This window comes from Rhinoraja longicauda, chromosome 12, assembly GCF_053455715.1.
Source record: "Rhinoraja longicauda isolate Sanriku21f chromosome 12, sRhiLon1.1, whole genome shotgun sequence".
Classification (NCBI taxonomy): Eukaryota; Metazoa; Chordata; class Chondrichthyes; order Rajiformes; family Arhynchobatidae; genus Rhinoraja; species Rhinoraja longicauda.
In genome coordinates this window covers 45,809,537-45,823,282 of record NC_135964.1, presented here as the reverse complement: position 1 = coordinate 45,823,282, position 13,746 = coordinate 45,809,537, and the positions used below count along the sequence as shown (strand labels likewise).

The window sequence follows — 13,746 nt, the reverse complement described above, 5'->3', positions numbered from 1 at the left end:
CCTGGTAGAAGTAGATAAAATTGTGAGTGGATAGATGGGGTAGGTAATCAGAATATTTTTCCCAAGGGTGGAAATGTCAAATACTTGAGGGCATATTATTATGAGAGAGGGAAGGCAAAAGGAAATTTACGAGGCGCATTTTTTCACACAGAAAGTGGTAGCTGCATGGAACGCCAGGGGAATTGTTGGCCGTAGATACAATTGTAATGTTTTAGAGGCATTTCAACAGACACATGAACTGAGAGAGAGAGAGAATGGAGATGGACCATGTGTAGGTATGTGTGGAGTTTAAATTGGCATCATGGTGCACACTGACATCATGAGCCATAGGGCTGGAACCAGTGCTATACTGTTCCATGTTCAATGTTCTATGTTCTAATTAAAACTAGCCACTGTTAGATTCAATATCAGAACTATTTTATGATAGGCAAGAACTGGGCCACACGTTGGCGCAGCGGTAGAGTTTCTGCCTTACAGTGCTTGCAGCGACAGAGACCCGGGTTCGACCCCGACTAAGTCAATAGTCAATAGTCAATAGTCGTTTATTTGTCACATACACATAAATGTGTAGTGAAATGAAACATTACCCGCAGTTGAACAATAAGACCAATAAGATTAATCAATAAAAATGCAATAACACATACAATCACAACTAACACCAAACAAAAAGAAACATCCATCACAGTGAGTCTCCTCCAGTCCCTTCTCACTGTGATGGAAGGCCAGAATGTCTTTTCTCTTCCCCTGCCGTCTGTAAGGAGTTTGTACGTTCTCCCCGTGACCGCATGGGTTTACTCCGAGATCTTCGGTTTCCTCCCACGCTCCAAAGACGTACAGGTTTGTAGGTTAATTGGCTTGATGTGTGTGTAAATTGTCCCTAGTATGTGTAGGATAGTGTTAATGTGCGGGGTGATCGCTGGTCGGCGCGGGGCTCGGTGGGCCAAAGGGACTATTTCTGCACTGTATATCTAAACTAAACTAAACTAAACTGTTCACGTGATAATGCTGCAAACACTTGGTCTCCCAGTCACCACGTTACAACAAAGTCACTCTTTTCTCAATGGTGACCTGCACCTTCCTCTGTGTACTACCTTAGGAGTGGTCAATAGACAATACACAATAGACAATAGGTGCAGGAGTAGGCCATTCGGCCCTTCGAGCCAGCACCGCCATTCAATGTGATCATGGCTGAACATTCTCAATCAGTACCCCGTTCCTGCTTTCTCCCCATACCCTCTGACTCCGCTATCCTTAAGAGCTCTATCTAGCTCTCTCTTGAATGTATTCAGAGAATTGGCCTCCACTGCCCTCTGAGACAGAGAATTCCACAGATTCACAACTCTCTGACTGAAAAAGTTTTTCCTCATCTCAGTTCTAAATGGCATACCCCTTATTCTTAAACTGTGGCCCCTGGTTCTGGACTCCCCCAACATTGGGAACATGTTTCCTGCCTCTAACGTGTCCAACCCCTTAATAATCTTATACGTTTCGATAAGATCCCCTCTCATCCTTCTAAATTCCAGTGTATACAAGCCTAGGTCATAAGACAACAACTCATTCATTTTAGTTCAGTGCACAGGACAGCAATCTCATCCATTTCCTTCTTCTGTAACTCTTTCTAATCTGTAAATGACGTGTCCACATGCATCTTAGCAAGGCAATGTTGGTAAAAAAAAAGACAATGAGAGGAATGAGCAAAGCCTTACACTGATATTTAGAATAACATCAGTGAGTGACCTTTATTACAGGAAACATCAATCCTCGGTAGTATCACTTTACCCAGAAATGCTTAGCAAGAAGAGATTTTAAGGCCATCGAGGAAGCTTAAGGAACTGGTTAGAGACTGCTCTGGCTGCACGAATAAGCAGTAAATAATAAAACATTAGAGAAATAAAATAGATGGAAAAGTGACAAATGATAGGAAAGAATTAATTCCATGAGTTAAATTCATTCTTACCTAATGATTTGAAATATTCTCTGGGGATGAGTTCATCGTTTGATCATAGTTCACTTGCAGATATAACCAATATGCAAAAAAAAAATAAATCATTTAGATTGCTAAGATTCCATTGAATATAGTTAAACATGGATAGGCAGGGAATGGAGAGATGTGGAATCATAGTCATGGAGTCATAGAGATTTGCATTGTGGAAACAGGCCCTTCTGCCCCACACCGGCCAACATTTTCCATCCACACTAGTCCCACCTGCCTGCGTTTGGCCCATATCCCACTAAAATTGTCCTATTCATGTACCTGTCTAACTGTTTCTTAAATGTTGGGATAGTCCCTGCCTCAACTACATCCCCTGGCAGACTGTTCCTTACATCCACCACCCTTTGTGTGAAAAAGTTACGCTTCAGATTCCTATTAAATCTTTTCCCCTACACCTTAAACATACTGTATGTCCTCTGGTCCTCATTTCACCTACTCTGGGCAAGAAACTCTGCATCTACCTAATCTATTCCTCTCATGATCTTATACACTTCGATAAGATGACCTCTCATCCTCCTGCACTCCAAGGAATAGAGTCCCAGCCTACTCAACCTCTCCCTATAGCTCAGACCCTCTAGTCCTGGCAACATCCTCGTAAATCTTCTCTGTACCCTTTCCAGCTTGACAACATCCTTCCTCTAACACAGTGCCCAGAACTAAACACAATACTCTAAATGCGACCTCATCAACATCTTATACAACTGCAACATGACCACCCAACTTCTATGCTCAACCTCCCAACTTAAAATACTCAATGTAGGTGTTTGCTGCATTACCTACATTGGTAGGGAAAAAGATGGCCGCGCCGTTGTGTTTGGCTGCCTGTCGTCGCTCACCTGGAGATCGTAGTGTTCTTCGAGCCACTTTGGTTTACGACCGCCGAACCCTCCTGTTGATCCGACCCTCCGTCGTCGACTTCTTCAGTCCAGGTCCCGGACAAAGTTTCTTCCAGCGATCGCTCCTCGATCAACTCCCGGTAGATGTGCGGGCCCAGCCTTACATCCACCGCCGCACGCACCGCGCTAGGAGGCGGGGTAAACGCGCGGGAACATTCGAAAATTTAAAAAACCTCGCCCGCGCTCATCCAACAGCGGCCTACCTCCCCCAGCGCTGCGAAGTCGGACCTGGTCGACTTTACAGCTCCATCCACCGGCGCTCCCTCGAGCTCAGGTATGCCGCTCTTCGACCGATCATCCCGGTCCCTGGACTGCCGGCCCGTGGGCTCCCAGCAAGGCCATCTGTGAAGCGCAGCGGCGTGGTCTCCCTGAACCTCCGCCCGCTGGCGTGGGAGCCGCTACCGGACCGAAGCTCACCTGCTGTCCCTGCTGTCCCTGCTAAAGTGGCCCTGATCAACGCAAGATCCCCACAGAACAAGACCTTCATCCTCAACGACTTCTTCATCACCCGTGGATTGGACTTCTTACTGCTCACAGAATCCTGGCTTAACCCTGGTGAGCTTGCTCCACTCGTGGAACTCTGTCCTGATAACTGTAACTTCTTCACCTCGCCTAGGCTCTCCGGACGCGGTGGGGGCTTAGCCACTGTGTTTAAGAAACATTTCAACTGCCGCCTCCTGAACGCTGATCATTTCTCCAGTTTCGAGGTGCAACTAATTAAAGTAGGCCTAGCCTATCCCCTCTTAATTGTTCTTGTGTATCGCCCACCAAAAATGCATAAGGACTTCATCACCCAATTTGCTGATCTGATTTCTAGCATTTTGCCCAAATTTGACCGGATCATGATTCTTGGTGACTTTAATATTCATGTTTGCTGTCCCACTAAGCCTCTTGTGAGTGAATTTATGCACCTGGTTGAGTCCTTCAATCTGACTCTTCACACCACGGGACCCACTCACAAGTTAGGCCATACTCTCGACCTAGTGTTATCGTCCGGATTCCCAATCAACAACATTGAAACTACTGAAGCCTGTCTATCGGACCACAGCGCTATCATTTTTGACGCATCTCTGCCTTTATCTCCCGCAAAATCTCATCTCCCTGTTCGCTACTCCCGCAACATAAATTCATTGACTGCCAGTAAATTCTCCGAGGCTCTCACAGCTGCCCCCAACATCTGCACTATTGAGGCCTCTCCCCCCCATCTCAGCACTGAGGATCTCGCCTCTTTATTTAATATCACTTGCTCTTCCATCCTGGATTCTATCGCTCCCCTTAAAATGAAAAAGCCTAAGCACAAAGGTCGGCCGTGGCTCAATGACTCCACCAAAGCCCTAAGAAGGGAGTGCAGAAAATCAGAAAGGAGGTGGAAATGTGACAAGCTTCAAATTTCCTTCGAAATTCTGAGAAACAATCTTCTCAAATACCAGGAAGCAGTAAAGTCTGCTAGAGCACAATACTTCTCCGACCTTATTTCCAAAAACTCTCATAACTCCAAGGTCCTATTTAGAACAATTACCTCTGTCATATGTCCCGCCCCCAGTACCAGCTTAGTTGGGTCCCCTGCTAAGTGCGAAGAATTCGCTAAATTTTTCACCAACAAAGTTGAGAACATTAGAATGAACATTTCCCCTCCCACCCGTGACCTAGCTGTCTCACTAGTCTGTCATCTAAATTGGACTGCTTCCAACCCGTCACTCTATCCTCCCTTGCAAAGCTTGTCTCCGCTATGAAACCTGCAACCTGCCCCCTTGATCCTGCCCCCACTGCCCTTCTGAAGGATGTAATTGCAATAGCCGGTCCCAGCATCCTCTCTATTATCAACAGTTCTCTGGCCACTGGCACTGTTCCAACCAGTTTCAAGCACGCGGTGGTCCAGCCCCTACTGAAAAAACCTAACCTAGACCCCACCTTGCCTAGCAACTACAGACCCATTTCCAAACTGCCATTCCTGTCAAAAGTCCTTGAAAAGGCAATTCTAAACCAATTAGTGCCCTACCTGCACCAAAACACCATCCTGGAAAGTTTCCAGTCAGGTTTCAGAGCCCACCACAGCACAGAGTCTGCCTTGTTGAAGGTACACAACGACCTGCTTCTCGCCATCGACACCGGCGACTGTGCAATCCTGCTCCTTCTCGACCTCAGCGCAGCGTTCGATACAGTGGACCACACCATCCTTATTGACCGTCTCCGGTACGCGGTTGGCATTGATGGCACTGCCCTGAGCTGGTTCGCTTCGTACCTCAAAGATAGGAGTTTCGCCATCAACATAGGCAGTTATTCCTCTGCTCCAGCTAGCCTCTCCTGCGGAGTTCCACAAGGCTCCATCCTAGGCCCCATTCTCTTCTCTCTATACATGCTCCCCCTTGGCCAAATCATTCAAAGGCACGGCATTTCTTTCCACTGCTATGCCGATGACACTCAGCTTTACCTCCCCCTGAAACCTAACAACCAGTCAAATTTAAACAGCCTCTCACACTGCCTTGAGGACATAAAATGTTGGATGGCACAGAACTTCCTCCAATTAAATGAGAGCAAGTCTGAGGTCATCCTATTCGGCCCCCCCGACTCCATCAAATTGATAACAGGCAGTCTTGGAAGTCTATCCTGCCTAGTCAAACCGCATGTCAAAAACCTCGGCATGATATTTGACTCTGCATTAAAATTTGATAAGCAAGTCAACGCTGTGGTAAAAGCCAGCTTCTTCCAACTTCGAACCATAGCTAAAATCAAACCTTTCCTCCAATTCGACGACACAGAAAAAATCATTCACACTTTCATTTCCTCCCGCCTAGACTACTGCAACTCCCTATACACTGGGATCAGCCAATCTTCCCTGTCCCGCCTGCAACTGGTCCAAAACGCCGCAGCGAGACTACTGACGGGTACCCGTAAAAAGGACCACATCACCCCGATTCTGGCCTCTCTCCACTGGCTCCCTGTACGGTACAGAATCATCTTCAAGCTCCTCCTATTCACGTATAAAGCCCTAAATGGACACTCCCCCCCCTACATAAAAAATCTTCTAACCCCTCTCTCTAACTCCAGGTCCCTCAGGTCGGCCGACTTGGGGCTACTCACTATCCCGCGGTCTAGGCTTAAGCTCAGGGGTGACTGCGCTTTTGCGGTTGCAGCTCCTAGACTGTGGAACAGCATCCCTCTCCCCATCAGAACTGCCCCCTCCATCGACTCCTTTAAGTCCAGGCTCAAAACCTATTTCTACTCCCTAGTGTTTGAGGCTCATTGAGGAGGCGCTGTGAACTGTTTGCGTGCTACTGTATGTTTCACTTTTTTTTCCATTGGAACCTAATCAGATGTACAGCACTTTGGTCAATGTGGGTTGTTTTTAAATGTGCTATACAAATTAAATTGACTTGACTTGAATTGACTTACATTGGATTGGTAAGGAGCCAATATATTTGTCCTCTTCTTGTCATATATTGGTATACATAATTTGTTGAATGCCAGTTATCTTCTCTGCAACATTCTCCCACTAATAACAACGACAACTCTTGTGAGAAAGCGAAGATCAGATTCATACAAACATGAATCACCATCTCCAGGAGAGAAAGGGGTGGGAAATGTAGTGGTGTGGGGAAGGAATGGAGAAAATAATAATAATATTGTTCACTCCATTCAAGTCAAGGTCAGGTTTTTAAGCTCATGTTTTAGTGTGACATCTGTATCCTGTGGTAAAAGTCAGTCAGCATCATTTAGCACCTGCCTTGAAGACCAGCTTTAGAAATGCAGTGCAGAGAAAAAAAAAGAAATCATCAACTATAGATCAAGAAAAACAACATTGTTTTCTGGTCTCTCTTATCTCTGAACTCCAAAATATCCTGCTTCTTCGAGCTAAGCCAGCCAGGACCAATAGAAACCTCTTCCTGCTACAGCCTGACTTCATTTCCCAGACTTAGCACAATCTCGCCGCCTCTTAAAAAAAAACTTCAACCACTCTGACTGGGCATAGGCGGCTTTAACAGTATATAGATTGGAAAAAAAAAGAACGTACTTTTGTGCGAAAATGGCCACCTCAATAAAGGTAAGAATCGCTCGAGTTCTGTTTTAAAACGCTGTGTTGCAAATCATTGCTCTTCACCAAATCCGTCGAGCGGGTGGAAAAAGCAACACCCTCTTTTTCACAATGGAAGGCGATGAGCAGATATCCTTTGTGTTGCCTGTAAAATTTCCTCTTCCCTACCCGGTCTGTCTGGCTTGCCTGAAAATCTTTCTGAGGAAAAGATTGAGATTCTAACGCACGCCCTGGGCAGAAGAGAGATGCATAGACATTGCTTTCTTGAGTTTTCTCACTATCTCGGTTTTGCCAATTTTGCGAGTTTGGTTGTGTGATCAATTGAAAGAAGGAGAGTAAGGTAAGCCACTGCCCAGCGAGGTTTGAGTGTGAAGGTTGACTCCCTTCACGGAGTTAGCGGGTAATTTCATTGCCCTTGCCAGATATTCCAGATTGTATGTAATATTTAAGTTGGAGTCAACTGGTGCCAGATTGTTGAGAGCATCGTAAACTATCTCAAGTACGCGCTTGGCTTCAATGTTTTTGCAAACTTACCTAGTTTAGATGAAAGTTGATGAGAAATTTCAACAGACAATCCAGGATATTTGTCGGAATTAATTTATCTTTTGCGATTAATAAATGTGAATCGCCGTGTTAATACAAAAAAAGCTCATTCAGCTTATTCTTGCAACTTTAAAAATAGCAATTTTCGTTCCAAGAAATTTAGCCTCTCACTAAAGAATAATAAGCACCATCGAGGAAGCAGAAGGAAAGATGTTTTCATTAACGTCAGGATTGTGCAAAAGTGTGTGGAATCTGTATTTATCTTAAATCTCCATTTGATTCAACACTCCCATTTATTTATGTGTCCTGAATACGAAATTCCTCATGTGTGAGGCTGCTGATCAATGAGTGTTGCTGAGATAGGTTTTTACAAAACACCACTGCTATATTTTGAAGTTATTTTTAAACTAGTGAGAAAATTGTGAACAGCCCAGCAGTCCATTGGGTGTGGTGGAGTGTATGTGCATGGCTGGTTCTTGTTTGTCAATGGAGCACAGGTCCACTCTTGGGTTTTGATATTGCTACAAGCCTTTTTTCCCATTTGCATTCCTAAACCAACTACTTAAAAAGCCTAAAGAAGACGCATAACAAGTATCTTCTTTAGTTTCCAACTGTGCCCACACGCGGGAAAACTTTGGAGCTCCTAAGAACCCTTTCCTTGTCGAAATTTAAGAGTGGGAAGCCATTTGTATGAGCTCTGGTCGATGAGGAAAGTTAACCTCTGCAGGATTGTCCCAGTTAAAGTTGGAATAAAACTTTACTTTGATGCCTTTCGATGTTTTTCTACGCTGATGCATTTGAGCGTCCGACCCACAAGCAAGACTGATTCCGGCCATCTTGAAGATGCCAACTTGAAAACGGACGATAAATTGTAAAAATGTAACTCACTCGGACTCTGTTGTCTCCACAGATTAAATACAGTGCGCTTGGCATAGAGCTCTGTCACATTTCACTGAAGTCTATGTTATTCCAAGTTGAGCTGGAGAGCTTCAACAGTGTGAGCGAGAGATCATTCTCGAGGCAAACAGATGCCAACTCTGCTAGCGTAGAATGTTCCAGCACACACAGGCAGTTTTTCTGCGTAGCCTGTGTGTGGGATGAATGCTTGGTGGCCCAGGTTTCAGCTTCACGCTCTTGCTCATGGAGAGAGCCTGCCATTCAGGACATTCTGGCAACCGCAGCTGGGGCTGCAATTTAAGTAGCAGAGCAGCCGAGGCATACAGAGCAAAAATCAACTGAGTGCTTGAATGCGCAGCAAATGTGCAGTATCATAATCTTTCTGGTTTCACTTTGACGGTTTTGACTGACCAAACTCTTTGTGTTATGGTGGCTTTGCATTTCTTCACTAATCTTTTCCCCCCCACTAGCTTTCTTTTCCTTGCCAGAAAAAATGTTTTTGAATAAGAAATTGCTACTGACTACACTGTGGTGTGATCATTTGGTGTGTACTGGGTGGCACAGGGGCGTGGCTGTAGAGTTGCTGCCTTACCGCACCAGAGATTCGGGTTCGATCCTGACTACGGGTGCTGTCTGTACGGAGTTTTTACATTCACCCCATGACCATGTGGGTTCCCTCTGGGTGCTCCAGTTTCCTCTAATATTCTAAAGATGTGCGGGTTTGAAGGTTAATTGGCTCTGTAAATTGCCCCTAGAGTGTAAGATAGAACTGGCAGACGGGATGATTGTTGGTTGGTGTCGACTCTGTGGGCTGAAGGGCCTATTTTCATGCTGTATCTCTAAACTAAACTAAACTAAACTAAACTAAACTAAACTAAACTAAACTGAGTAAATCTAAACTAAACTAAATAGGTTAACTGGCTTTGGCAAAATCGTAAAATTGTTCCTAGTGTGTAGGACAGTGTTAGTGGACTTGGTGGACCGAAGGGGCTGTTTCCATGCTGTATCTCTAAACTAGACCAAACTAAACTAAACTAAAGTATAAACTAAATTTCCATCTATCTTAAGGATAGCGGAGTCAGGGGGTATGGGGAGAAGGCAGGAACGGGGTACTGATTGAGAATGATCAGCCATGATCACATTGAATGGCGGTGCTGGCTCGAAGGGCCGAATGGCCTCCTCCTGCACCTATTGTCTATTGAAATGTAAATTCTCTGCTATAAAGATGGAAGCACTTACTTTGGTCGTCAGAACTGCAGCTTTGGGGTGAAGGCGACATGTCCCACATTTCACCCACTTGCTGAGAAATGCAGACAGAGGTGACCAGTCCATCAGCTTTCTCTGGGATTTTCCCTCCTCTCCCTGTAAAAGAAACATCAGTAAACCACCTGTCCCAGGTGAGAATCTTCAACTTGCTTTACGCGGGACATTGACAATTTTTTTTTTAACAGCGCCAGGAATTATTCAGAAAAAATGAATACTTTACTTTTAACTACACTTGTATAAAGCTATGTTATGGCTTCAAAATGCCCTGAGGGGCGATTCTTAAACCTCAGCAGGATTTTATTATTGAAGACTAAGTGGCACCAGTAATAATTAAATTGATGAATAGTCTTTGTGCACATTCTGTGCTGTGGAGTTGAATCTGAACTATGGTTATGTATGTCTAAGGTTATAGCCTTCCTAGGAGTTCAACAATTAGGCTATTCTGCCCTGAAAATTTCAACATTGGCAGAATAAATATTTTAATAAGTCACTGACTGTACGATAATGCTCGACTGATTGCCTCTCAACTGATTCCCTTAAAGTTATTTATCCAAAATTCTCTCCTCTCTGATTTAGCTTGTGATGTCCCTTCTGCATTTACTGGCAGATGCAGTTTAATGTAGATAAGTGTGAGGTTATTCACTTTGGAAGTAAGAATAGAAAGACAGATTATTATCTGAATGGTGTCAAGTTAGGAGGAGGGGGAGTTCAACGAGATCTGGGTGTCCTAGTGCATCAGTCAATGAAAGGAAGCATGCAGGTACAGCAGGCAGTGAAGAAAGCCAATGGAATGTTGGCCTTCGTAACAAGAGGAGTTGAGTATAGGAGCAAAGAGGTCCTTCTACAGTTGTACCGGGCCCTGGTGAGACCGCACCTGGAGTACTGTGTGCAGTTTTGGTCTCCAAATTTGAGGAAGGATATTCTTGCTATGGAGGGCGTGCAGCGTAGGTTCATTAGGTTAATTCCCGGAATGGCGGGACTGTCGTATGTTGAAAGGCTGGAGCGATTGTGCTTGTATACACTGGAATTTAGAAGGATGAGGGGGGATCTTATTGAAACATATAAGATAATTAGGGGATTGGACACATTAGAGGCAGATAACATGTTCCCAATGTTGGGGGAGTCCAGAACAAGGGGTCACAGTTTAAGAATAAGGGGTAGGCCATTTAGAACGGAGATGAGGAAGAACTTTTTCAGTCAGAGGGTGGTGAAGTTGTGGAATTCTCTGCCTCAGAAGGCAGTGGAGGCCAGTTCGTTGGATGCTTTCAAGAGAGAGCTGGATAGAGCTCTTAAGGATAGCGGAGTGAGGGGATATGGGGAGAAGGCAGGAACGGGGTACTGATTGAGAGTGATCAGCCATGATCGCATTGAATGGCGGTGCTGGCTCGAAGGGCTGAATGGCCTACTCCTGCACCTATTGTCTATTGTCTATTGTCTATTATTAGTAGGAAAGAACTGCCATTCCTTCTATCTAGAGAGGAAGCAAGGTCTCAACCCGAAACGTCACTCATTCCTTCCTAACGGCTGCGGCTCTCTGGCAGTCTGTTGTCTTTTTTTCTTTTTTTTTTGTTTGTGTCGGTGTTGGGATGGTTTTTGTTTCTGTTTTTGGCTGTGTATGTGTGGTGGGGGTGGGGGGTTGTGGGGTGGGGGGGGGGGCGGGGGGAAACCTTTCTTTTATTGGGTCTCTTCCCCGGGGCGCGGCTCGGCTGTGGGCCTTAACATCGCAGGCGCGGCTCGGCCGCGGGACATTTCAGTGCCCGGTGCGGCTCGGCCGCTGGACTTAACATCGCCCGGTGTGGCTGCGGGACGTTTCAGTGCCCGGTGCGGCTCGGGTGCGGGACGTTTCAGTGCCCGGTGTGGCTTGGCCGCTGGACTTAACATCGCCCGGTGTGGCTGCGGGACGTTTCAGTGCCCGGTGTGGCTGCGGGACGTTTCAGTGCCCGGTGTGGCTGCGGGACGTTTCAGTGCCCGGTGCGGCTCGGCTGCGGGACGTTTCAGTGCCCGGTGTGGCTTGGCCGCTGGACTTAACATCGCCCGGTGCGGCCGCGGGACGTATCAGTGCCCGGTGTGGCTCGGCCGTTGGACTTAACATCGCCCGGTGTGGCTGCGGGACGTTTCGGTGCCCGGGGCGGCTCGGCCGGGGGGCCTTCCATCCCCTTGCGGGGGCTGTGCGTGTCGTTTGCCTCGGTAGGGGTCGAGCTGCCTGTCCGTGGGTGCGGGGGGAAGAGAGGGGAAGTTTTGTTGCCTCCATCACAGTGAGGGGAGTTTGGAGTCACTGTGATGGATGTTTGTGTTGGGGTCGGGTGTCCTGTGTTCTTTTCTTTTTTGCTGTATTTTGTGTGACTGCTGAAATTTCGCTCGGTGTTGTGCCGAGTGACAATAAAGTGTTGTTATGTTATGTTATGTTGTTATGCTGTCTGTTCCGCTGAGTTACTCCAGCATTTTGTGTCTAACTTTAATTATTAGTCAGCACTGCATTAAATCTAACCTTCTGATTTTAGCTTTCAATTCCCTCCACTATATTGCCCCTCTGTCTTTAGATACTTACCTCCACTTCCATACCCCATCCACCTCACACACCCTCAATTTACATCAGCTTTGAGCGTCATGATTTCCAGATGCCTAGAGCATAAATTACGGAGTGTTCTAATCCGATGATAAAATTTGATCATTTTTTTATGTGCATGGAAGGAGAGAGAATAAGAAGGCATAAGTTGAAAATTTGAGATGTAATTCAAGTGTGATGTTATAAAGCACCCAGTCATAGAAATGGTTACAGGAACATGGAAGAATCTCCAAACGGTCATTGGGATGAACTTATGATGGATATGGAACTAAAATTAATAAGCAGACGTCACCCATTCCTTCTATTTCCATATCTCTGTGTTTCGCTCTCCCCTGACTCTCAGTGTCAAGAAGGGTCTCGAAACGAAACGTCACCCATTCCTTTTATTATTCTACATTTTCCTTGAACACCATCCCCTTTGATCTCTCGTTTTCACACCTTATCCTTCCATATCTCTGTGTCTCCCTCCCCCCTGATTTTCAGTCTGATGAAGGGTCTTGACCCGAAACGTCACCAATTCCTCCTACCCTGAGATGCTGCCTGTCCCGCTGAGTTACCCCAGCATTTTGTGCCTATGCAGTATTAAGATACAAGTCACCCCTAATCTAATTGAATGATGGGACAGGCTTGAAGGCTGGATTGGCCTTTTCTTATGTGTTTGGCCACAGGTCTTTAGAAAAGTGAGTTGAACTTAGAACTCCATCAACTGATTGTAGGAAAAATCAAAAGTCATCCATGACTTGTAGTTGCGAGTAATGGTAGGTAATGGTAGTGGAATAAATATTTATGAGTACATATATTCCTTCATTCTAGCTGTAATTTCCATTAAAGGATATCAGTTTCTACTATAGTTTGCAGTGTCTTTTATACAAAATACAAAGCCGGAGTAAAATGCTGTTGGTAAAAACCAGAGTAAGTGAACTGCTACCATTTTACTCCGTGAGGCTACAAAAGATTTTTTTTTTCTAGGTATTAGTGAATCTGAATAGAAAACGTCTGTGTCTTAACTCATTTATTAACTATTAAGTAATCAACTTAATTTATACATGGAGTAGCACCTCAGGCAGAAAGAGTAAAATGTATTCCTTTTAATGTTATACATCTGATCAGCTATAAAGCACTCTCTGTGAAATGAACAACGAGAAGGGGAATAAACCTCTGTGAATATCATGTTATATGTTCATGCAGAATATATACAGACACTCTCTGTATATATACAGACACTCTCTGGGGTAAAGGCTGTGTGTAATGTATCACTTTTCAGTTTTTTTTTAAACGTGAATTTCAGCTTGTAATCACACATGTGTGACTATATATAAATACCTGATTAGGTTAGAGTTTGCAACTTATTTCCAGATGTACATTATCGTACATGAAACAACCAAAATTGCTGTAAGGTAATAATCTGTAGCTCTCTCCTGGGTGCTCATGTTTTTCAAGTCAGCCTGCATTAACATTGTGTTTGTGTGATTTCAGTTAAAAAAAATTCCAGTGATATTGAAATAGGCAATTTAAAAAACTGTCCTCAGCGAAATTAAACAACCTCAGTCAC

At 45.0% G+C, this 13,746-nt stretch overlaps 1 protein-coding gene across 7 annotated transcripts in view; it reads left to right on the top strand.

The window, feature by feature from the left end:
• The first annotated feature begins 6,709 nt into the window (after nt 1-6,709).
• The window catches only part of erg (ETS transcription factor ERG), a 123,540-nt gene continuing 116,503 nt past the window's right edge, over nt 6,710-13,746 (top strand). For 2 of the 7 annotated variants that reach the window (XM_078409665.1, XM_078409669.1), the window contains exon 1: nt 6,710-6,931. In XM_078409665.1, the coding sequence (XP_078265791.1) occupies nt 6,914-6,931 (18 nt within the window). In that variant the 5' untranslated portion in view covers nt 6,710-6,913. Of the gene's footprint in view, nt 6,932-7,166; nt 7,263-13,746 lie in introns of those variants that run through there. The other 5 variants (XM_078409667.1, XM_078409666.1, XM_078409663.1 and 2 more) reach the window with 4 other exon arrangements.